Genomic DNA, 25595 nt, shown 5'->3' on the forward strand with positions numbered 1-25595 from the left:
GTCAATTGGTCAATAAGTCATCCAGTCGCTGATGGTGTTTGACGTAAGAAAGTGCTCGGCAGCTGCTCAAAGCTGATCTCAGGCTGGTACCATCTGAGGCACTCAAGGCAGAAGCCCTGGCTGCGGGATACAATGGCCGCTGAGTTGTGTGGGAGTGAACAGCATGGACTTGTCTGTGGTTGGTCAGACCCTGGAGAAATTGATCTCAGATATAAGTGGATTTATCTTTCTTTCTCAAACAAATCTTTACTGGGTTTTGGGGGGAGTGGAATTTACAACGCATGGACGTCATTTATTCCTGTAGCAGCGAAATGCTGGTCTATCGGACAGCTTCTTAAGCTTTATGTTTTTCTCTCTGAGTTGCTGTCAGGAGAACACTTTCAGATCTATAGAAACCTGGGGTACCCACTTGTCCTTTTATTAACTTCCAAAGATATGTCACTTCATCTGTGCTGCTACTGCCAAAGTTACCCTTCCATATACCATTCTTTTGCTAGTCTGCTAACAAACCATGTGTGTTTGGATAGACAAAAATTATCTCAGACAATGGGCTACAAGTGTGCCTGGCACCCATCCTGGACTCAGTATGAGAGCTCCCACTCCCTCTGTGCTTTTATATCGTTTTTGGCCGTAGCCAAAAGAAGTTTGCACAAGTCACAGGTGCCCAATGGTACTCTCAAATCCACTGAAACCAATTTGGGCAATATCATCTCAGTTGTCTTTTTCATTATGGATAACAGCATGTTTGTTGCTACTTCCAGTCAAAGAAATCACTGTGGAGTTGCCTTAACAGTTTTGTCAGGGGCTCCGCCCGATTTTCATTTCCACAAATTTCCACAGTTTGCTCTTTACTGTTACTGCTGTCCTTCTGCTTATTGCACTGAAGCTAAGAAGAGCTTGTCTTTTGTGAGCTTTCTCATCTCTTCCAAGGGGTTCACATCCCTGGTTTGAGTTTGGCTGGGACCCTCATTTCTGCTCCCTTTCCCCAATTTCCTGTCAGCCTCCAAACCAAGATCAGCTAAGTTGTAATTGAAATTCATAAGAAGCATCACTAAAATACACAGAAGCTCATGCAGTAAACACCAACCTCAAACAAATGCATAAATGAAAAGCTTCCCATCTAAACCCTTGCCAAACACAGCTTTTCTTTTCTTTTTTCTTCAGGTATGTTTTAAAACAATACTCACATTTCCGTGTACACATTGAGAGCACTACAACTGTTGATACTGACTGCCAAGAGTCTCCTTCACAAAGCAACTACAGTGCAAATGATAGGGGACAAAATCTGCAGTCTTATTTCTCAGAAAATATTTAGAAATTCGGATGTCTTTTTAGAAAAGTCATCCACAACCCACAACAGAATAACCCACAAACATGATCAGCATTTACAAATGGTATGATTTAAAAAATGCTCAAACCCTTGGGCTTAAGTACTGAGTGTGTGACTACACCTCATGCCAATTTAACACACATGAAAATACATCCTACAATGAATGCCACAATTTACTGAAAACCCTTCCAGTGATTTAGACTTTCTTGTCCACTGTTACATCATATGCTCGTCTCTCCCTTGAAAATAATCCTACTAAAATGTCTGAGACATGAAATGACCACCAAGTCCCATCCAGTCTAGCTGCATTTCAACTGGCACAGCTGAAGCTGTCTCTGGCATACACACACATACTAAAGCTCCATAAAAGTACAATCTGGAGGCTCAAACATGCTTTTTTTTCTTTCCAAATCAATCAATACTAATTAATAAACAACAACAACCACATTTTCTTTTGCGTTCTAACTTGTTATGAAAAGGTCCAACAAAACTCAAGATGACAAGAAGCTGAATAATGAATAATGTATAACTCAGTCTTTTACTGTGCATGTGTATTTACCAAGCATGCTAATGAGTACATCAGTAGGAAGACAGACTATCTACAGTCAGGTTCCTATGTGGTTTCAAATGTGAATATGGACAAGAATACAAATCTAGTAAAAATCTGATAAAGAAATCGCGTGGGTTATGTAAAACTATATTGGCTGGTAATGGTTAAATAGGACCACGATGTTGGAGACCTCTGATCTCCAGAACTTGTCTCCAAAGAAATAAAGTGAGTTTGAACAATCATTGGTAGGTTATTAAACAAACAAGCAAATGATTGAACACTATAAAACCATTTACTTAAAGGTGAAACTGCACTTTGTGTCAAGGCCATGAGCATTTATGGTCAGGAGAGAAGAAGCTGTGTTTTACATTGCAAGTGGTGCTTGAATATAAAAACGGTTTGAAGTTGGTTTGCTGTTACAGCAGCTAATTAAAACTGACTAAATTTAGGACTAAGCAGCGAAAGACTTTCAAACTAATACCATGTAAAATGTCAGCTGGGCTCCTAGACGTATTAGCACATTGATGACTGCAGTCCTGACTACACTTCCATGGAACATGAAGGATGTGAGCGGATGCATTACTTGAATTTATGATTGTAATCCATTTAATCTTTGTCAGGTTTGGCATATTTTTCACAGAGCCTCAACACTTTCAAGGACAATTCAACGTCACAACTTTGCTTTGATAAAGTGACTGTTAAAGGCCTATACAATATATTAGCCTGTCAGATTTATATTTAACACCAGCTAATTTAATCCAGGCTTTTACGTAACGTCAACATTTTATGAGATTATCACATTTCGTCACTGATGTGCCTCTAGGGAACAGTGTCTGGCTATCAGCGTCACTATTTAGTGGCATTTCTTTGTAAAAATGAGTATTGCAGACTTGGCTTTCAGACTAGAGTTTAGAGAATCAGAATGAAATTCATTTCCTGTCCTGTAGTCTGGAGGATCAACATAATTTATGACTTTGGGTTGTCCAGGGCCTGGTTGTCTCTAGGAAATTAGGATTTAGGGGAATTATTATCAATCAATGATAAATCTGGTTCATAATCTCTGTCACATACCCTCTCTCTCTCTCTGCTGTATGTTCAGTCTCTTCTGATTTGCTCTTGAATAAAGGATCTTACATGTAATTAAAATTAAAATTAAAATTAAAAGGCACATATGACGACAGATTTACACATAAAAGGTAATATAAAATCTGAATTTTTATTGATGATCTTTCTTGTCCGATCCGTCTGTTTGAGGATCTGTTCATAGCCCTGGGGAAAAAAGGCCTCTGCCGAGTAGGAAACCAAAGCTGGAGTCAAAGCTCTGCTCTCAAAGCTAGTTATAATGAACTCTGCATGTTTGAAGTCAGACATGCACACATCTCTGCAAAGACTACCAAACTTAAATATAAAATGCTACTCTATAAATGCAGTCAACTGATAAAGTATACATAAATAGTTAGATATTGTTCATTCATGATGAGACATCTTATATCCACTTGGCACTGTACGACCTGATAAATTGTAGAATTACCATTTAAATATTGGGAATTTGGGAGGATAAAATGTTACAGTAGGTCTTATCCTGTAAAGCACACCTATTGACAATTACAGGCCCAAAAGCAACTGAATTTCTATTAAATTTGTTGTGTATAATAATTGTCCCCAGTGGAGGAACTCTGTTTTTGTTGCCTCATGATGTACTTTAATTGTGCATGGAGGTTTTCTCATAACCTAATTGTAGCAGATTGCTATGCAATTTGCAGAGAGAATTTATGACCCCAAGAGGATAAACTCTTTTGGTTTTAATGAATCCTGCACTTTCCTCAAGATAGCACAAAGTAAATTATTGGCAGACACACTTTTACAAAAAAAAAAAAAAAAAAAGGGTAGTGGTAAAATATGGCAAATATAAACACAAACAGAACCAGCCTTGTATTATTATACACCAATCAATAATGTTCAAGACTGAATGGACAAGAATGTTCATGTTTATTATGGATTTGTGAACACAGTGGAATTAAAACAAGTATGCACTGAATGTATTTTATTTGCTGTGAATTGTGCGTGCATATAATTGCAATCAGCATAATTATGAATTTCTGTATTTATTAGCCCTGCTCGTTGCATAGCTCTTGGGATGGCGATGTCAGCTTGTCAGTCAGTCTGACACTCTAGTCTTTTGCAGAGTAAATATTTTGGCAGATGTTTGCAATAAAAATTGGTACACTTATTAACTTACTATGCAATCCAATTTGACTAAACTGAGGACACAGTTGTACAATAAAAAGCTCGAGCTTGTGACTAAAAAGACACTTTAAAGAGTTCGTTAGGAGGCTATATGTGATATTCATGCAGTTTTAAAACTTAACTACACACGATGCACTCTAGGTTGTTTTTGACCACTTAGTTGAAACTGCACATATCTACAGTCCAGAAATAATTGTATTTGGGAGTGCAGACAGAGGTTTTCTAGGGAAGCGGATTGAAGTCCTTTACATCTCTATCAGCAAAGTCAGAGCAGGCAAGAAAACAAAGTGGGGCCTGGGTGAAAGGATTAAGGAAAGAAGAGGGCCCAGAGCAAAGTGCTGCTGTCGGTCTGATAAGTTTGCTGAGGAGGCTGATTCACATTCGAATTTGGCAGACATCAAACCATTATTGCTTGCAGAGGACATGAGCAAAAGTAAGTACATGATTATGTTTTCTTAAACTGTACCTCGAAACCTGTAGCAGCACGAGCTGGGACTAGAACCTTTTTGTTTGCATAGCTACAACTCACAGCAGCTACAGCCACTTGATTTATGTGTCTTACTAAGCTTATTTAGCCGGCTATCTAGATTAGATTATGTGGCATGCAGCTCAGTAAATTAAACCTGATAGAGAGGATAAAGTCTTATTGCCAACCTGAACCAGCAGTAACTCAAGGTCCTCATTATCTTTTGTTTTGTTACCTGGTGACAAACAGATATTAATCCCCCCTAAAATCCTCCATCAAAAACATTTCTTTGCCGGTTTGCTTTAATCAGTACCATCAGTACTTCATAAAAGCTTGATGTGCTCTGAATTACAACGAATGTTTCTTCAACACTCAGTGCTGATTAGTTAAGATCCATTATGAACATTTCTGTTGTCCTTTGTTTATATTTTTCTGTAGAGCTCTAATAATGCATCTACTTCAGCTACACCTTGCCACCCACAGAGGTAACCTATGATTTGACTTGCAAATAGGTGCAGCCATCAGTATTACATTTTTTTTTATGTTTAATCATCAGGTAAATTCAGTCAGTTTTCTCAATATCACGTCAAAGTTAATTTATTTATTGACTCGCGTTTCCCGGTCCCTTCAAATCAATATTTCTGCTAAAATTACGTGCAGGAAATTTGACTACTAACTGTTACACACATTTACTGAATCAGGTCAATAAGGTGTGATACACTGCAACTACTTTAAAATGTCATACTTACTTTGGCAGCCATTGACAACTCAAATCAATCAGAAATAACTATGACTAAATGTTCGGTTTAGTTGAGTACATTACAGGGCTTTATACCAGTTGGGGGCAGAGAAACTTGAAACAAACCATGTTCTGGTCAAATTGTAAATGTAAGCCCAATTGTCTCCGTCCTTTTAACAAGTGCTCGGTTCCCATCAGCTCTTGAGAATCTGGATCATTGGCTAAGTGGTACAACTTTTTTTTTAGCTGGTTTCAGCTAAGCAAGTAGTGAACACCTGGCTTGTCAGAGCATGAGTGTGAATGGTGTTACTTCCAGTAACTGACTTTGGATTTGTGGTTACTACCAGCTGATGACCAGAATAAAGTGACTGATCAGTTCTCTTTTGAAATGTTGAAATATGAAGAGATTTTCCAACAGATGTAATGGTCTCAGGTTCACATATTGGTGGCATTTTACCTATACTGTAAAGAGAAGTATGTTTGTAAGTGGTAGGCTTCAACTCCCAAGTTTGACAAGGCAGGGTACTGCAGCATTGACCCAAATGTGTCAAACTTAACAGTGATCAGCATCATGAGAAAAAACATAGCATTGAGAGCATAAACCCTAAAATGAATATGTCATTTATTAAACAATTTAAAGAGCACATGGTATAAAGGGAAGTTCATGTCTTTTGGTTCTACTCGTGGGGGCTACGAAATTCTCTGTGCAGACGAAGCGAGTAAGTGGGTGTTGAGGCCGCAGGCAGGAAATTGTGCAAGGGGGATTAACTGTCCTTGAGTATGTTGGCAAGGGTGCACAAAGTGGCCTCATCATGCCTTTCACTCAGTGATGGAAGAGAAAAAGACAGAATGCCAGCGATCCTGCAGCATTGTTTTTGTACCCTCTCCAGCTCCTCAGAGGCCTTTTGTGAGCCCAACCGAACTGGGCTGGCATAGTAAAGGATTGGACGAATGAAGGTCAGGTATATTTGTTTTAGAATGTCACATGGGAGACCAGCTCTTACACTGAGGTAATGGATCTTTGGCCACGTCTTTGTGGGCATATATTTAACGTGGGCATCCTATGACAAATCAGAACTTCAAAAAACTTTACAGGTGGAGACTCTACTGATGTTTTGCCCAGAAACTGTTGAGCCGGAGGACAGGGGGTGTTGCCCTTAGTCCTGTCACTTATTGGTCTTAATTTATTGCCAGTGAAAAGTCTGACCCTCCGAATCAGGCCAGGTAGAGACCCATGGAGCTCCATGATTGCAAAGTTAAAACCATATTTAGACAAATATAATCCATGTTGCTTTGTGGTCGATAAATCACCGGAACAAAGTTGCAGTGTTCAAGTGCTACCACAGCAAGTTGACTACTGCGAGATGGACGTTCTTTTGTGTGGAAAAAAAAACAACATAATCATTCTCTTAGTGAAGACCAAGGTGCGAGAAATATCAAATTTAATTTATTTAAGTGGGAGGGAGATTATAACAATTTTGTAACAAGACTGTGACAATTTACTGCTGTGTTCAAGAGCCAACTTCAAAATCTAATGTCTTAGTGACTAAGTGGGCTAAGGAACATACAGTACCATGTAAATGCTCTGGCTTTAAATCCACCACTTGTTTTATATATAATGCTGGCTCCTGTCTGTCCATAAATTCTCTCGTCATTCTCTTAACTAATGAAAGCTAAATAGTACAAAATGTCAAAAAAAGGAGTGGTAAAAGAATGTCAAAATACAAAAGCTGTCTTTTGACCCCGTCTCTGAGATACATTAGTGATCTTCAAGTGTTTTTTGTGTGTGTGTGTGTGTGTGTGGATGTGTGACTGTTGAGCTGACTGGCTGGCTGACACGTAAGCTCACAGTACTTGCGTCTGAACGTCAATAATATTAATATATATCACCATTTGGCCTGTCACAAGGCTTTTACTGAAGCTAAAAATCATAAACACATTTACACTTTAATCAATATCGTAAAAATATGGCGCTGCAATGAGTGTTCCTTTTCTCCTGAGACATGGGTGCCAAACACATTAATAGAACTTGAACATAATTTATGGGTTGAGGGGCGCCACTACAGCATTTGAGCGGTTATACGTCTCTCAATTGATTGAAAAGGCTGGGGGGAAATAACATTTTCTGCGATGGTTGTAATGAGATAGCAACTGATAATGTGTTCCAAAAAAAAAGACCGCTAATGGTCGCAATGATGAAGGATCAAAAAGAGCTATGTGATTTCATGTCTACCCCGGCAACATGCTGTGTATACCATTTAAAGTTTTAGTGAACAAACATGAATTAAAATGAGCTTTTAGGAATGCAAACCGTGAGCAGAAATACGGAGAAAGGTACATCGGAGCCTCTGTCGTAGAGGGTTTACAGGAAACAACTGTTTGTTAATAATTCATGATTATGACAGGGAATTATGTGCATGGATTCTACAACCACTACAGATTGAAGTGCATCAGAAAAATAAGAGCCAATTTACATTTTTGGGGCCAAGAGATTGATACTAATATGCCTTTGCTGGTGATGCTAAATGAGCGTATTGTTATTAAAGGCTACATGTGTGTGTATGTGTGGGTCTAACCACTACAATCACATATTTGCCACAGTTTTAATTTAACAGGAGACCTTCTATTGTCTATGACATATTCTAGGGAGGACAAGCTAGATTGTACATGTTTCAGTCACTTTGGATGACGTAACAGACAGTTACCTGTGCTGGTCAATAGGGGGTGTATTTTTGTCTTAACTGCTCCACCTGTGACTGTTCACTCCCTCCTACACTAACATAAGGGATGCACCTAAACATGTGTCTTAATATGAGTATATATACTTAGTTAGAAGTATTGTTCTTTCTTTAATATATTATTATGCAAGGAAATGTATTCATAGACAAACAAAACTCACAGTTACTCATCAAAATCTGTTGTTTGGATCCTTGAAGTCTGACATATTAAATGTGTTTCCTCATTCTTTGGTGGCACATTGTTGCATACCTTGTCATGTTACACCCACCACTTGATCACTGTGAAACGTGTGTTACCTAATAAAGCCTTTCACTTTCTCTTTTCACAATGTAATGTTTACCTACATAAAGGACATGAATACTTATTCCACCAGTGGGAAATTATCATGCTTAAAATGTTGATAATGACACTTCAAATGTGTTTTTTTCTTCTTTACAGGATAGGTTTTTGTATTTAGTTTCTATCATTTTAATTAACTTTTATAAAATCAAGCTTAGCTATCTGCGTCTGGGGACAGGTTGTCAACAACTCCCCTGCCCAATGGTTATAATGTGAAAGCTTACAAAACCCAGTTTTTGCTACTGAAGGATAAAAATGACTGGTGTTTTTGTTTTTTTCTAAAGAGACCAACTAAAACTGTAGCTCTGAGCTCTTCCACGCTGTATTTGTGGGAAAGGTTTCTGTGCTCAGCTGTCCCCATTCCACAGTATGGACAATCCAGCACAGTGGCCCTATCTCACATTAGTCTTCGTCTTCATATTCCATTCTTAGCATGTCTATTGCTCAACTTTGCTGGCTGACAGGTAATAAATCTTAATATAAATGCATAATGGCATGAATATTGGAATATATAATGCGCAGAATACTTGTTTGGTTATGGCTGCCAGGGCATAATCTGACTTTGAAAATATCTGTCATTTGTCAGCTTTTTACATATGGTTCCTCAGAAAGTCACCGAATAACATCAACAATTCAAGAACAACTAGATCAACAACAAGATCCGAGAACTTTTTTTCTTTGGACATTGTGAGTTTACAATGTATTTTTTATGTCACCGGCTGGTGTTCAATTTCTTTCCCAAATGAGTTTTCCAGAATTCCTCATTAATCATGAGCTGGGGAATCTCGGCCGAAGGAATATTTTTGTTGTTTATTTGTATATTTCTTGTTTTCTTTCATTTCAAATAAGCCCGCAGCATGTTTGACAGCACTCTGTTTTGAGCGAGTACAGTGGTGGAAGCGACAGGAGTGGTGTCTACAGAGGGAGCCTGTTAAAAGGAACAACTCTGGCTTTCACGAGAAATGAGTATGCAGACGACTGGAGGCATGCTGTGCAAGAATCTATAGGCCTTTTTAGCGATGGCTGCATGAAATGCACTCTCCTGGTGGTGGAGTGGTGGTTTGGGATTGAAGGATGTCCATGCGCACAGCAAGGGTCCTTTTTTCACTCCACACAGCACATCACACACTAAAACGTGTTTGACAAGATGACTACCAGTGTAGTAGACAGCGTTTAACAGTGACAAAAATTACAAATCAGAAAAGAGTTTCATATTCAGTCACAGTTGGTGTTAAAATCAGAATAAAAATCTGAAGCCCCCTTTGTACGAGACCGACACGGTCGAGTATAAACATGGCAGATTTTGAGACGAGATCTTCAAAAAGTACCAATCTCGAGTAGTACAAAAACTGATCACCGCACTCATATGCGTTTATACCATTTCTCAAAAGTCAACACCGTATTCGTGTATCATATCTGCTGCCTGAAGCTGAAATATGTCTTTCACAAAATAAAGTATAAGTGTTTTGCTCAAGAAGGCCTCAACAATCTCTCTGGAGGAGCTGGGGATCGAACCAGAAACGGATTCGGATTACCAGGCGACAATACTCTGAGTCAGGAAAAGAAAGTTTTCAAAATGGAAAACTGGTTTAGAGTAAGGTAACCTAAAAAAAGAAAATCCTTTCTGTGACTCACATTTTTACTTTCCATCACTTTTTATTGATTGAGGCAAAGGCAGTTACTCACCATTACAATTCAGTTGAAGTGCACAGTATGTTCATGCCCGATATAGACCAAAGACCTTGATTCTTGTGCAGTCAAACTTGCATTTGAACCTGATTACCACGATCTGACAGCTGCACACTCATGAGCCAACCCACAGTGCTTTGCAAGCGTATCTCCGGGTGCTTCCGGATCACACACGTTCAAATGTCCTCCAACCCTGAATCTGCCCCTCACCATCAAATATCAGGAAAATTTGAGGCAAGCAAATGATTACAATCAGCTCCTGATTGAACTCCACCGACCTTTGTGAAACAAATGTCTCTTTAAAACGCAGTGGTGCATGTCAGACTATTCCCTTTTCTTCCGTTGGGAGGGCCGCAGGGTCCAGTCCACACTGCTTCATCTGGACGGCGATGTCAAACAGGTAGTCGTAACATTCACACCTACAAACCGCAGCAGTATTTTAAGTATTGGTGAAGAAACAATTGTCTTTGTTAAATACCGTATTTTCCGGACTATAAGGTGCTACTTTTTTCCCACGCTTTGAACCATGCGGCTTATACAAAGATGCAGCTTTTCTATTGATTTGTCTTCAGCCGCCACGGGGCGCTCAAACGGGAAGCGAATTATTTTCACACCCTCACCCCCTTATCATGGAAAGCACACAAAGAAGTTCGTATGATGCAGCTTTTAAGTTGAAGGCCGTCGATCTGGCTATCCAGGAAGGAAATAGAGCTGCTGCACGCAAGCTTGGCGTTAATGAATCCACGGTGAGACGTTGGAGACGACGATATAAATAAACATTTACGGTACAAAATCTTTCTGTGTATCCAGTAAATATCTAATTTCTCAACCTGGATATCGGCTTATAGTCGTGCGGCTTATATATGTAATTTTTTATAATTAAAAAAAAAAAGTGTAGTGGGTGCGGCTTATATTCAGGTGTGCTCTATAGTCCGGAAAATACGGTATGTCTGAAATCTTCTTGGTCATAAACAAAATCAAAGAGATGAATAATGCTGGAAGGTAAATACTCACATGGTCTTAGCTTTTTCCCACGACTCCCCCCAGACGTAGACACCATGTCGGCGGACGAGGACGGCACATGAATCTGGGTATTCTTCCATTGCCAAAGCCATCCGGTCTTTCAAGTCCTTCTCCTCTGGTGTATTTTCAATAATAGGCACGACGAGTGTGTCATCATACCTGGACATATGCAGGGTACAAAATGACAAATTACACTCGGGCTGTTAACTTTTTAGTGGCATTAACTTTTCCCATTAGAGTTCTGTCAGATAGAGGCCAGATATATAGAGACATTCCTGCTCGGAGAACTTGACACTGCCGTCTGCTGCACTGTCTCTGATTTGGAGGCAATCAAATCAAAATATTACAATGACTATGAATCAGGCATGTGGCTCGGGAGGTAGAGAAGGTCAACCACTGATCACGGGGTGGCTTCAACCAAACCTCCTCCTGTCCACATGTTGAAGAGTCCTTGGACAAGACACTGAAATACAAATTGCTCTCAATGGTCAGGTCAGTACCCTGTGGGGCAGCTCGCTGCCATCAGCGTGTGCATGAATGGGTGAATAAGTGGTAGAGAGTTTGTAGAGCTCTGTGGATAAAAGTGCTGTATAAATGTAGCAATTTACTATTGTACTGAAACTGGGTAAATACTTTATCAAAAAAATCCAGCATCTCAAGTGAAAAGATGTACTGTTGTATATTATTTTAAGGTGAATATGTTTTAGTGTATAGGTGAATATGTTTTGGTGTATTTGTTGGTTAAACAGTACAAGTTGTCACCTCAGATTTTATTAATTCTTCATGTTTGACTGATCAAAATAATAAATTATGACATTGATTTTTTACTGCTGTACTCTGTCAAGCTCCCGGCTGCCTCCTTCCCAGCTCCCAGAGAGGAACCATCTAAACCTCTGCCAACATTTCGCCCTTTTTTCTGCTGCCTGGATGGGTAATGAGCACACTGTCAAATCTTTGAACTGCTAAAATGTTATTTCTATCCGGCTTTGCAATAAATGCTAACATTTGAAGGCAGAAATGAGGCCACTCCGGATGACTAACAGTATTATTTCACACAATTACATACACAAACTGTACATGCATAAAATAAAAGAACACGTTTGGAGTAGCGGCCCATGTGTTTCAGCCTGTGATTTGCATAAGGGTTGCTGGGAAAACGAAGGCAAGACGGGGCACATTTATGTACGAAGAGATCAAGGCCAAGAAAGAGCTGTTCATATCATCATGTGTTTAAAATATAAAATACCTGCAGTCTTCATCTGTTTGAATTGATAAGGAACTTAAACCTGATGAAGGAAGTGAGCCTAACGTTCATTTCCACAGCAAGTTGGCAGCTTCTGGGAAATTTCTACTGTCAGACTGATAGTAGGTGAATGAGTGCCAGAACTCCACCTTCACTAATTATTCTTGGTAGGCGAGCTTTTATTCATTTTATGTATCCTTGGAAGAGGAGCCACAGATTAGTTTGAGACACCAGCGAGCGGAATATACTGAATAAGAAGCGGTCATTTCTAACATGACAATATGTTAAATATAATCATCTACCATTGTAGCCATTGTACTTAAGTTTGGATTTTTCAGGCCTGCGTGAAAAGGCTCAAACTAAGCTGAAGTACCCACTAAATTATTGTTTTTCACTGTACACTAGTTCTTGTTGGTGTATCTAGGAATCTTTATTATCCCTGAGGGGCGATTTGTTGTGCAGCAGCACATGTAACATAATAACACATATACAAACAAAGGTAACGACAACCAGTAAAAGACTAAATAAACACACACTACATAAAAATACAATGTTAATTCAGGTGATTTTTTTTCCAACAAAATGTACAATAGCTTCTGTGGGTCTGTTTGAATTTGAAAGTTTGGTTCAGCTGAATTCTCTGGACATGCCCTAACTGTGAGGAAACAGATAAGACTCCGAGGTCTATTACTCATGTTCCAGCAGATTTCGAAGGTGTGGTTTAACCTTTAAGCTCCCTTTGGTTAGGACAGGGAGTTAAGTTACAGAATTACACAGCTGAAGTGCAAGATTTCAAGTTACAACAACCAAAATCAGTTTCATTACAAACACGAGGTCAGGCAGGGTCCTGCTTCATGTCCCATATTTCACACTTTCACAGTGTCTTAGCAGAGCTTAGTTTTACGGTTCACTCATCGTTTTCTGCATAAGAATACAACTGTATTGTGTTTTATTGTTTTGTAATATCTCTGTATTTGTACAATATGTTTGTGTTGATTTGTTCTGTACACGTGACATCCATTGCACGCCTGTCCATCCTGGGAGAGGGATCCCTCCTCTGTGGCTCTTCCTGAGGTTTCTTCCACATTTTTTCCCTGTTAAAGGTTTTTTGTGGGCAAGTTTTTCCTCACTCGAACCGAGGGTCTAAGGACAGAGGGTGTCACTCCCTGTACAGATTGTGAAGCCCTCAGGGGCAAATGTACTTTGTGCTATACAAATAAAATCTGATTTGATTTGAACTAAAGTAGGAATGAATAACATAATAAAAGATGGCCAGAGAAGATGGATATTTGTATTGCACCAATACATCCAATGGATGGCTGAGAGTAGTGACATACAGTCAACGAGCAAACTGAAGTCCTATCACCTCGTTTAAAGGCACTTTCTTATTTTTTAATTACTCAGACGCAGACTCAAGGACTCACTCCAACATATGAGCTACCAAGTTGCCTCTAAAGACAGATTCTGAACACAGCACTTTGTGCGCTTCTCTGTAAATTGAGTGTTTTGACACTTTCACAGTATAGAGCACCTATAGCAGCTTTATCACAGGAAAAAAAAGGAATTCTACAATATAAAGACGTTTAGGTGGCAAACCCAGTCAGTGAGTTTGCAGCTATGATCTCGACTAGGAATGTGGAGATGCTTTCAAACCTCGGCTTGACCAAGAAATCAAAACGCTCATACTTCACTAATCGTTGCTGCTTGATCACATACCGATAGTTAGTGCCTGAGGTGCCCTTACGAATCCCCTTGATCATTTCCTGGTGTGTTATCCTGAACTCTTTGCCAGGATACAGCAGTGTTGCCATGACAGCAGCCTTGGAGTGGGTGTGTATAACTGCCTGCGCCCCTGCATTTTAGAAAAGGAAAAGCAGATTTTGATTTTTGAGTGTCATCTACTAGTACTGTTTTTCCCAAATGGTAACCATGAAAAGGGAAGAACACTTGCCACCGCCCACAGATGACGAGCAGACTTTAAGGTGCACTGTCCTTTGAAATTCTTTGGGACAAATTTAAAGGTGCTGTGTGTCAGATTTAGGGGGCTCAGAATATGACAGAAATGGAATATAACATGCACTATGACTTCATTCATCTATAATCACCTGAAAATAAGAATAACTGTGTTTTAATTACTTTCAAATGAGCCTTTTATATCTACAGATGCTGCAGTCCGCCACGACAAACTAAACACTTGTGATTTTTTTTTTTTTGCATGATTCAAGAACGTCATACTTTCTCCTTCATGCTAAGGAGGCGAGAGTGCTGCAATCAAAAACTATTCTGATAGATGACCATGAATTTGTCACACTGGTCCTTTAAATTGTGTTAATAATGGCTCTGCTTTCATCAGTGATTATAAGTGAAGAATGGAAAACATTGTAGGATGGAGCATATGAGCAATTAATACAAAAGTATTTGTTTAGCGGGAGGTATTTAATTACACAGTTGGCGACTGTGAGTCTGCTTCTTTGTGAAACTGCAATCTAACAAAGCACAACTTTTACAGAAAAAAAAAATATCTCAACTTTTATTTCAGAATAAACTGAAAAAAATAAATAAAATAAACTTGCAAGAGAAAGAAGAACAGAAGGGAATTATTTAGAGCCTACTGATTTTACTATTTTGTTTCCATGACTGTTTATTACATCATTTCTAGCGACAGAATGATGTTCCGCCTTGAGATAACCAATTTCATTCAGCCTTTCAAATGAGGAACATCTAAATTCAAATAAAAAAAAATGTTTGTTTGTTTTTTTTTCAGTTTTCCCATTTCGTTCTTTGTGCCGTAGTACACCGTGGACTGGACTCTGACACAGACAAAACAAGTGTATCACTGACTTAATTAAAAAGGTAATTGGTGGTGTGTGTATGAATGTGAATGAGAGTGACTCACCTCTCATAGTGTAGGCATTCATAAAAAGCGGTGTGCACTGGCTCTTCTTTAGCTTCTTCCAGGCAGGTGGACAGCTGATGTCTCTCTCTTCCACGTCGCACACAAACATGTCGTCCGGCTGAGCGACACAATTATCAGATTTAAGATGTAACTCTTACGTGAATACTGCTTAATCACATCTTTGATTAGAACAGAACCTGCTCACCTGTATCCTCTCTTTCTGGACGCCTGACGGTGCAATATAGATCTGCTCCCTGTGTGATACACGAAACAAACAACATGCTGTGTGTTAATATCGGAGAGAAGGACGAGGACGGTGAAGTGCTTCTTGAAATAGCGAATCCTTTTTTCAAATCCATAATGGGGGATCACGGCCTTGCACGGCATACAAAGAGCCGGACTCATCAGAGGTTATTTTGTCTTTATATCAAAGAAAATGTATTGAGTAGAAACTTTATGGCTACAACATTAAAAGAAACACTCAATAAAGATTTTCAAATCTTCCATGAAGAACTCAATCCCTCGGGTGGTTTTTGGTAGTAATTTTTTATACTTCTGCAACAGTCGTCGTCATCATTTTGAATCTAAAATCCTTTTTGTGTCATGCAATGCACTTTGAACTGCAAATGTGCAATGTAAATAATGTTATGACTATCTGATGTGTCATTTTCATAACCATAAGAAATGAAAAGTCTGAGCTAGAAAGCAAGAAATCAACTGGTTATCAGTGTTAAACACCCAACCTCAAGCTGATCCCCGCAGAATCGCAAGGATCATAATTTTTGTTTAAATGCTGAGAGCCTGAACATTTCCCCATAGAATGTAGAGGATAAAGCCATTGTACGCCTCTTTATCTAACAACAAACACAGCAGATAAAGGAGCAGCCTATTGATTTTTTTTTTGTGTGCAAGGTTTGGCGAGACCGCCTCAGGCTCTGAGTCACTTCTGAGTCAAAGTAAAGCTGCTGTGAGGAGAAGAAAACCCCAACAGGTTTCAAAAGTTAAAATACAGACCTGAACGCACAGGAAATAAAAATACTCTCATTAGAACATATGTGCAAAACTGTGCAGCAGTCTAACAACACAACCCACACTTCATGTATTACATATTTTTATCTGGATTCATTTATTTTGTAAGTGAATACGTGTTGGCGGTTTTGTTTCAATAAACAGTTTTTAGGTTGCTGAGATGAACAATTAAAGCAGGATGAAGCTGAAAGGTTCATATTTAGTAGACGATGTTGAGGCCACAGAGTGGGGCTTTAAATATCTCCTGTTTTGAATCTCGATTTTAAAAAAATATGAAACTGGCAGCTAGAAAACAGTAATTACTCCGTAAATAGCACATCCATTTTGAGGAGTGAGTAAGTGTGTTAGTACGGCGGAGCTGAGAACTGCTTGTTTTCTATCTGAATCTGAAGCTATAATAATTTAACAAGGTGAAATGAAAATCTCCCGTGGATCATTTTAGAGTTACATTGTTTTCTTCTATCTGAATGAAAAACCCGCAGTACATGCAGCGGCAGTCAGTAAATCCTGTTCGGTTCCATCAGCTTCCCCTGTTGGCTTAAATAAATGTCTGCCCCTCCCCCGTTTCAAACAGGGATTTGCTAATGGTGTTTTCTTTGTAGCTGCCATCCAAAACAACACAGTTCAAAGATGTCTGTAATAACCTGTCAAAGCCTTCAGCTTGTATTCTGTTTCATTATGGCACGACTGTGGCTTCTGTCTCTAAACTAGATTTGCACACATTGTCAAAGCCGATATAACTGACCTCACATCGACCTAAACGCAACTTCTGTCAGCATGCGAATGTTTCGAAAAACTCTCCATGACGGAATTGCATTTTTTTTTTGGCATGATTGTCAAAGACAAGCAACAGAAAAGTTCAAAGAAGGTGAATTAGTTTTGCAGCCTCTGCATAACCAACAGAATGTGAAGAGGGAACAGCTATAAAATGTATTCTATATGCATTGTGTTGCAGAGATACAGTATCTACTGAAATTAGTATGCTAACCGACTAGTTTCTGTCCATCTTGTAATACCACCAGCACCCAGAACGCCCTAAGGCCGACACGAAGACGAAGGCGAAGAGGAGCGTGCACGGTGGACAGAAAGATGCTGCAGCCGGGATCCCCGGGGGAGCTGTAGAGAAGAGACCCAGGGGCAGAGCTTTCTCCAGGAATAAATACTCAATATTCATGCCGACTTCTGCTCTGATCTGGAGCTGTTCGGAGTTTTTTTTTTTTTTTTACTTTTAGGATTAAAATCAGATCCATCTTCACTCGTGCTTCTCAACCTGTCTGTGGCAGTGGACGCGCACACGTCAAGTGTTGTTATTGTAGCCGTCTTTGCGCACCCAGAGCTCTATGATACTATTTTATATTATATTACCTGGGTTGGTTCCAGGCCTACTTTACTATGAACTAGGTTAGCAAAGCCCCCATTGATAGGAACTCCATTCAGTGTTTACAAATCACCATCACGATGGAGTTATTTGATCTGTTGGTTGCAATTAAATCAGTTATTGTGTTTGCTGTGAGAGTTTGGAACGCTACATTGCCAGTTTCATTGAGAATCTTGAAAAGCTTCATTGCATCAAGGCTGGAAGGAGGTGACGAAGATGCCTCCTGTTTTAGTACATGGCCATGAATTACACAATGGGATAGATAGTCACACTCGAGGGAGTATAAATTAAAAAAAAACCTTTTCAGATCCTTCACAGTATTCCGCAAGAAATTAATCTACATACGAACCCTCGTCGCAGACTGATCCCGCCGCCTGTCCCCGTCACCCATCCCAGCTGGTAGAAGAGTCGACATAACTCGGGGATGAGTACCCGAGGGTGCTCCCTCTCCTGGAACAAACACCAAAACAAGTTAATCGAGTTATTACAGCTCAACCCATCACATACTGTTAGTTCATGCTGTGAATATAAAAAATAAAAAATATATGTTGGTTATTGCTGTATCAGTACTGTGTCACTGTAATGGAAACTCCCACGAAAAGATCAGGCAACAATAAATCAATCTGATTATTCATCTATGCCACAGGGCTGTATTGTCGTCCAAAACACATCAGGTATGGGCTTGATTGGTTTCCATAAATGCACACAATATAATGTATCTTGGCCTGATCCCTGAGCCACTCCTTCTGCTTTAAATACCAACTAGGGAACCAATTGTGAATTAATCCACAGGGGGAAATAGTCCCAAACAGAACACTACTTATTCTGGTTTGAGTAATGTTTGCTGAAATTCATTATTCAGCCTTTAAAAAGTAAACACTATAAATCTGCTATCTGTTCGACTGTCTTCAGTAGGAACTAATGGACTCATGACTGATACTGTTTTCACCAGTCACATACTTAAAATGTGCATTATGTTTTCAGTCATGCTGTACCAGGAGAGTGTCACAGTAACACAGACATCATATTATTATACGTGGTGACCCGTGTGATTACTGCTACTGAAGAACGAGTCGAATGCTTTCAGAAAGCCCAGAAAATAAACTTCAGGTTTCTTACTTTGGCAGACACCTGTCATGTTCATGTGGAGCTTTTTATTGCATCATGTCACACAGATGCAAGTTCAAAGTGTTCGTCGGTCTGTCTGTTGTGCTTGCCTGTTTCTCCGCGGCTTCTTGACCTGCTTCTTGGCAGCCGTCGCTGGTTCCGCACAAAGATGACATTTCCTGCGAGGAAACGCATTTGACCACATTTAGAAGACAATTCACAATGCTCCAGAGAAGATGTCTGGGAAATGGTTGCAATAACATTGATTTTGGTGTCATGTGAGACGAGCTTTGTGCTTTTAACTCACAATGAAAGCGCATTCTGTCAGTGTCTTACTTCCTTATTCTGATTTACTCACTGACACTGGATACTGTTGAAATAAAATAAAAAAGAACCGATTTACAGTTCTCACTAATTCCTTTCTTTATCTTTCCGTGTCCTCCCACACATCAGTTAGGTAGACTTTCTTTGGAACAGCTACACAAGGGAAAATCCTTAAAGATGATTCTCTCTTTTTTTTTCTTTTTTTATAAAGGTAGTTAAGAAGGTAACAAGTATGCATATGATTTTGTTGAGAACAATCAAACAGAATTAAACGACTCTACGAAAGATTTAAAATGCCTAAATGGAAGAAAAACTAATCAAACAGAGAAATAAAGTGTCAGCTCACAGCTTCAGACAAAACAGAAGGCTACATTAAAAAGAAGAATAGTTTCACTTTTAGTGTTAAATAACTGAATAAATTGTTTCCTGGTGATGGTTGTTTCCTTCTTTCTTGTTTGAAAGGGAGACACACACGAGCCATGTCAGGCACTGCGATTATGCAATTATCAGGAATTGGTTGATCGAGATAAGCGATACCACAGAACCTCAAACACTTTCCATCGCTCAAGAGCAGGAACTGTTTTCCAAAAAGACTTTTTTGTAAAATTGAGGACTTTTTTTGGTTCTTTCAGTCAAACTTTTCTTCTGGGACGTAACCCTAGAATCAAAACAAAAGGTTTCCTGTGGCCTAGCTGGGCTGAAGGGAAACGAGCAGTACCTGTGCAGTACGTTACGTTTGTAATGCTGTCTGCGGTTAGAATGGATAGATCGCCGTACAAACAGACTCTTTGATGGAAACCTCAAAAGGCTTGACAGCTAATTAGTTTCCTTTAGCTTGTGTTATCTTACAGTAAACATAAACCGGTTTAATGGATGATGAGCTGATGTTAACAGATGTCTGTGAGCTAAAATCGCCTGGAGGGCTGAACACGAGGACGACATTATCGCTATCGAATGTCGTTTTCATTCCGACAACGCGGCGAGGTGTTACATCTGAGAAAAATAGCTTAAGACAAGCGCTAACACAAGCAGACTTTTGCATGAAGTTATTTATTTCACTGGCAAAATATCTTTTTCACTTTGTTTTCTGTGCTGTCATTTAGAAAATTCAGGTAAATCAAAGTGCTGCTGTAATCCCTTTTTATTTCTTATTTTGATTACTGTAACCTTTTCTTCATTTGAATCACCGGGCCCTCTTTAGCTCACCTTCAATTAGTGGACGGCAGCAAGACTGTTAACTAAGACTGTTTGTTAACCTCAGTTCTCGCCCACCACAATTTAAATTGCACACACAAGGCCTTAGGTGATCCCTGCATTTTAGAGCTGTTGACCAATTATTCCAGCTCGTGGCCTCGCCGCTCAACTGATCAAGGCCTCCGAATCGCCTTTGTCGCTCTGTGAGATCTGCTTAATCTGGGTTTTTTTAAGCGAGTAATAAAAAACAAATTTCAGAGGTTAGTCTTTGTATAAACACTCTGTTTGACTTCAAATTTGCTCTGATTGCATGCCTTAACCTGTATAATGCATATGTATGTTTGTTACATTATGTGTATGCTTGTACTTTTCATACCTGTATATTACCCAATATGTTCAGCATTTTGTAAAACAAATATTATTATATAAAATTCTTAAGACACGATTTGTTCCAGCTGTTTGAGCACGTCTTGTTTTAAAACTGAAGTCTCATAAGTTTCCAGCTAGGGCCTTTGTTGTTGCTGCCCTGGAAATACTTGACATGTTAGCACACATACTTAATTGAGCAACACTGTTACGTGCTTATCGGTGAAATCATCTGCTCTGCATATCATGGGGGAAATGAAAACTTATTACATAACACTTGACGTATTACATTACAACACTACTGCACAGTGAAACTGGTATTTAGTCCCATAAACAGGTGACTTGTCGAGAATTTGCCACATTTAAGCAGAGGTACATGCATATATGGAGGACTAAAAGTGCCAAAATGAAATAAATAAATATACCATTAAACAATTAATTACTTAAATGTGTCATTAATTCATTAAAATACTGATTTTATGTAAAATACAAACAAACATATATAACCATTTCACTATTTAATTAATCTATATTTACATTGACAGCTATTTAATGCATGGGGACGATGGGGCCAGAGTCAGGCACACTCAAAAGTTCTTTAGAAATCTACCAGAGAAGCGGTGGACTACTTCTTCTAAATTTGCAGTCACTCTACAGTGACTAATATAATATCTATAATATCTTACCTTATCTATAATATCTTTAATAAGTTCCTCTGCTTTACTCGCTACATGCTCTGGGTCAGCAGGTCCTGCTTCCACATCCTCTGCTAAGACTAAAACGTCTCTCACCAACTCCCTTGGAAGTTCATGAAGAACCTTCATTTTTTCTAGCCAGGCACTCTACTTCAGACCAAAGCAATGAATCAGACTAGATTAGCGTCAGCCCCAGCCACTGACTTTGATGGGCGAGTTTGTCAATTCATGAAGCACTGCAACACAGGACCATGAAATGTAAATGTAAATTAATTAAATAGTGAAATGATTCTATATGTTTGTTTGTTTTTTTACATAAAATGAATCTGTATTTTAATGAATTAATGACACATTTAAGCATTTATTTAACGGTGTATTTATCTATTTAATTTTGGCATTTTTAGTCCTCCATAAGCAGATTCTTACCTGTCGTAAACAGGTGAGTGCAGATGTGTTAAACACCTTTGTACATAAAGAAGTCAAGATGGGGGGTCCATAAACTTTTAAAACAGTGCTTATGAGGTTGTGGTGTTCACAATAAATGCACTATTTAACATTTAGACAAACACAGACCCTAAAGAAATCAAACCTGTGTGTTGCAGTCCTTACATCATACTCGAGTCCCAGTCAGATTTCATGCGGTCCGAAGCTTCTCCAGTTGACATAATATGTCATTTATTGTATTTATATACAATAAATTGACATAATGAACCTGCACACCCCTGCTATGCGAAGTCTGGCTCCTGTAGATGTGTTGCATGCTGTAGTACTAACACTGTCTTGTTTTTTCATTCCAACATAAACACAACTTAAGATCGAGAGTGGCTGAGTGAAATAAAATGGTGTGGAGTGATTTGCACTTTCATTTGCGATTAAAAAAAAAAAAAAACTGCTGCAGGTTTCAGTTGCACAGAACAAAAACAGTCACTGTCACTAAGTCAAAACCAAGATTAGCTTTTGGTTAGATCCTTTAACAAACTATTATTTGAGAATTTAAAAAGTAGATGAACTAATTCTGAAAATGAAAGAAGTATCTAAATGTACCTCTGTAACTTAAGACTAGAGTTGCACGATACCCACGGTACCCTGCGGTGCCAAATCATAACGGTTCCTACTATATTGGTAGTCTACACGACGGTCCTACCGTGGATTACTAAACTACAGGTGCCAGTTTCCGCCTGTAAACTCCCTGTAAACAAACCAACATGGCAACTACTGCAACCGAACTACACAGCTGCTGAATGATTGGCTGTTTGCCTGTTACTGCTGACGTCCGATGATATGATAGGCTGTTTCCACACACTGGGTCCGCCCGTCTGTTCGTGTGTTTCTGCCAGCAAGAACGAACTCCATGAAGACAACTCCGCTTCAGAGCAAACGACAAGCTAAAGTTCTGTCTCGCTCAGACGCGCGCACGGCTTACAGTCACGAACACGAAACAACACGCTCACCGTGGCAGAAGCACCAGGCCTGAGCGCGTCTGACGCGGCGGCGTTGAACACTGATTTTGCTAAAAAAAAACAAACTCGTTGTTTCAAACTTGTTTCAGTCTAATTTAGGGCTGTGCAATTAATCAAATTTTGATCACGATTTCGATTTTGTTGTCAAACGATCTCAAAAATCATATAATGGAGTTTAAACGATTTATTTTCCACTTTTCATTACACAATTTCTGAGAGACGCGCATGCGCAATACATTCCATTTCACACGGCTCGCTGACAAAGATTGAGAGTGAGATTGAAAGCCGAATGAGAAGAATCAGACGAGAAGCAGCAGCACATAATGTGCAAGATTTGCTACAAGGTAATAGCTGCTCCTCTTGGTAACACCACAAATTTATTCAACCATCTCAAACAAAAGCACAAAGTCACTCACGACGAATTAATAAAGAAACAAAAAGACAAAGCCAGTGCCACAACCAGCAAGACGTCAACGCAAAATCAGTCATCGATCACAGACACACTGTTTAATGCGACTCCTTATCCGACAAGTTCGGAGAGGTATGATGAGAAACAAATATTTCCCTCCCTCCGTTTTCCAAAATAACATCGTGCACATAGCATCGTTTTCAAAAAAAGTTTTCGTTTACATCAGCCCACATAAATACGCCATTGAGCGCCATCATAACTACGCCAAGCCTATGGGCGGCTGCTTCCATGATCATCGTCATAGCAAAAGGTAAACACTGGTCGCACTTTTGGCGCATCAGCTGCCTAAAACTCGATTCGTTTTCAGAGGCGAATTCACCGTTTGCGTGTAAAAGATCGGTACAAATTAAGGGAAATGTCTCCGTTTTTTAAAAATACCTGTGTACGTGTAAACGGGGCCTAACAGCTGCCATTGGATATTTCTTAGCTAAAGATATGCAACCCATTAATACAGTCGAGAGTGAGGGTTTCAAGAAGATGTTTATTGTTTATTGAGGCTTATTATTATATTTATTTTGTTCTATAAATACAGAGAATTTGCAGAGCAGCTGGATCCATAGTTTATTTTGGATACTTTTATGTTTTTTTATGCCTTATTTAATGTTCCATAAAGTATATTTATTTTATTGATTTAATGCTTCATACATTGCAAAACAGCTGTAAAGTACATATTTGTAGCCAAAATTTATTTTCAATTTGAATATTTTGCATAAAGAATCAATAACAAAGTGTTTTTTGAGAGAGAGAGAGAAATGCTGAATAAATGCATCGTGAAACTCAAAATTAATCGTTTGAATAATCGTGATTTCAATATTGACCAAAATAATCGTGATATTGATTTTTTTTCCATAATCGAGCAGCCCTAGTCTAATTCTTACTTCACCAGTATTATGTTTATCATGCACAAAACAACATAATAAGTAAGTATTTATAACTTAAACAAATACATTGCAGTTCATACAAATAATAATAATAATAATAATAATAATAATAAAAAGGCTGCACTATCGCGATAATACCCTGAACTCTGTCTGGTATAGTATCGTGACAACTCTACTTCAGACAGTTAAATGTGGCACATGGGGCAAACACAGACATATGATTCATATTTAACTAAATTAAGTATTAATTTCGTCCTGATGGATCAGCTGATGACATGTGGCTCGCTGTGTGTTTGAGCTGAAATATAAAACCTGAGTTTACATTAAAAGTTTGAGAGTTAACACACAGACAGCTTCGTTTAGCTCTGCTCACACAGGCTGTGAGTCCTTACGTGGATTAAAAACACACACAGAGCAGACACCGCGTGACTCCTTACCTTTATTGTGTCGTGAAATCAGCCTGTAGTTCAAACACGTGGAGCTAACGTTACTGCCGACGCGTAAACACGCGTCATCAATGTGCGACGTGCACACGAGCAAAACGTCAAGGCTGTGCACGTGTATTATTTTTTAGTTTATAACATATTTTAGAAATATTAACAACATTTACTCAAGTAAAATAAATAAACTCTATTGAATAATAAAAAAAAACTTAACTGGATAAATATGAAATATATAATATAAAAAATACAATTTAGATAGATAGATTACACAAAGTGACAAGTGACAACAAAAAATAAAAATATACTATAAAGCAAACTATACATAATAAAATATCAAAAAAGCAATAGTGAATACGATAAAATAAAATATATTGTACAGAGGTATATACAGCAAGTTGGCAGTGTTGATATGTACAAAGTAGGGAGAAATGTGAGGTGACTGTAGATTGTAGATTATGACTTAGCTTTTGTTATACAGTGTGATGGCATGTGGCAGGAAAGATTTCCTGTATCTGTAGCAGCCTGTGGGAGAAGATGCTCCGCTGTCTGTCCACTGTGTGGTGGAGAGGATGCTGCTCATTGTCCATGATGGATAACAGTTTATTCAGCGTCCTCCTCTCCACCACAGTCTCGAGAGACTCAAGTCTTAGTCCAAGAACAGAGCCAGCCTTCTTGATGATCTTTTCAAGTCTGTTGGTGTCGCTGGCTCTGATGCTGCTGCCCCAACAAACAACAGCAAAGAAGATTTACTGAGCTTTGAGAATTTTAGATTATTTTATTTTATGTGTGCCTTGTTTATATAATGTTAAATGGTTTGGCCCTTCCTCCACTACGCTCAGTCAGCTCACATCCTCCAGAGATGGTACCATACCATTTCGTCGCTCTGCATTTGGGCGATCAGCCTTCTCTGTGAAAGCCACAGCTCAGTGGAAAGCCCTACCTGACGATATAAAGAGCTGCAGCTCCATCAGTACATTTAAAACCACAT

The 25595-nt window shown here is 39.0% G+C and overlaps 1 protein-coding gene across 2 annotated transcripts; it reads right to left on the reverse strand.

The window, feature by feature from the left end:
- Positions 1-10041: 10041 nt before the first annotated feature.
- Positions 10042-24708, reverse strand: apip (APAF1 interacting protein). Of its 2 annotated transcripts, XM_019273368.2 has the most exons (9): positions 24602-24693; positions 19083-19145; positions 18886-18954; positions 18018-18118; positions 15467-15515; positions 15262-15379; positions 14082-14217; positions 11114-11281; positions 10042-10518 (listed from the first exon to the last, which is right to left on the reverse strand). In XM_019273368.2, exons 3-9 carry the CDS (start codon positions 18949-18951, stop codon positions 10419-10421), a joined length of 738 nt encoding a protein of 245 aa, XP_019128913.1. In that variant the 5' UTR covers positions 18952-18954; positions 19083-19145; positions 24602-24693; the 3' UTR covers positions 10042-10418. The 2 variants fall into 2 exon arrangements, with proteins under 2 accessions (XP_019128913.1, XP_019128912.1); XM_019273367.2 differs by lacking the exon at positions 19083-19145 and having other exon boundaries at positions 24602-24708.
- Positions 24709-25595: the final 887 nt, after the last annotated feature.

The sequence above is a fragment of the Larimichthys crocea genome, chromosome VIII, assembly GCF_000972845.2.
Source record: "Larimichthys crocea isolate SSNF chromosome VIII, L_crocea_2.0, whole genome shotgun sequence".
Lineage (NCBI taxonomy): Eukaryota > Metazoa > Chordata > Actinopteri > Sciaenidae > Larimichthys > Larimichthys crocea.

Coding starts and splice junctions, on each gene's coding strand:
- apip (XM_019273367.2), bottom strand. CDS start 18,951: ATGTCATCTTTGTGCGGAACCAGCGACGGCTGCCAAGAAGCAGGTCAA. Junction 15,516..18,017: donor GGGATCAGTCTGCGACGAGG/GTTCGTATGTAG, acceptor TGTATCACACAG/GGAGCAGATCTATATTGCAC. Junction 14,218..15,261: donor GAATGCCTACACTATGAGAG/GTGAGTCACTCT, acceptor TCTAAAATGCAG/GGGCGCAGGCAGTTATACAC.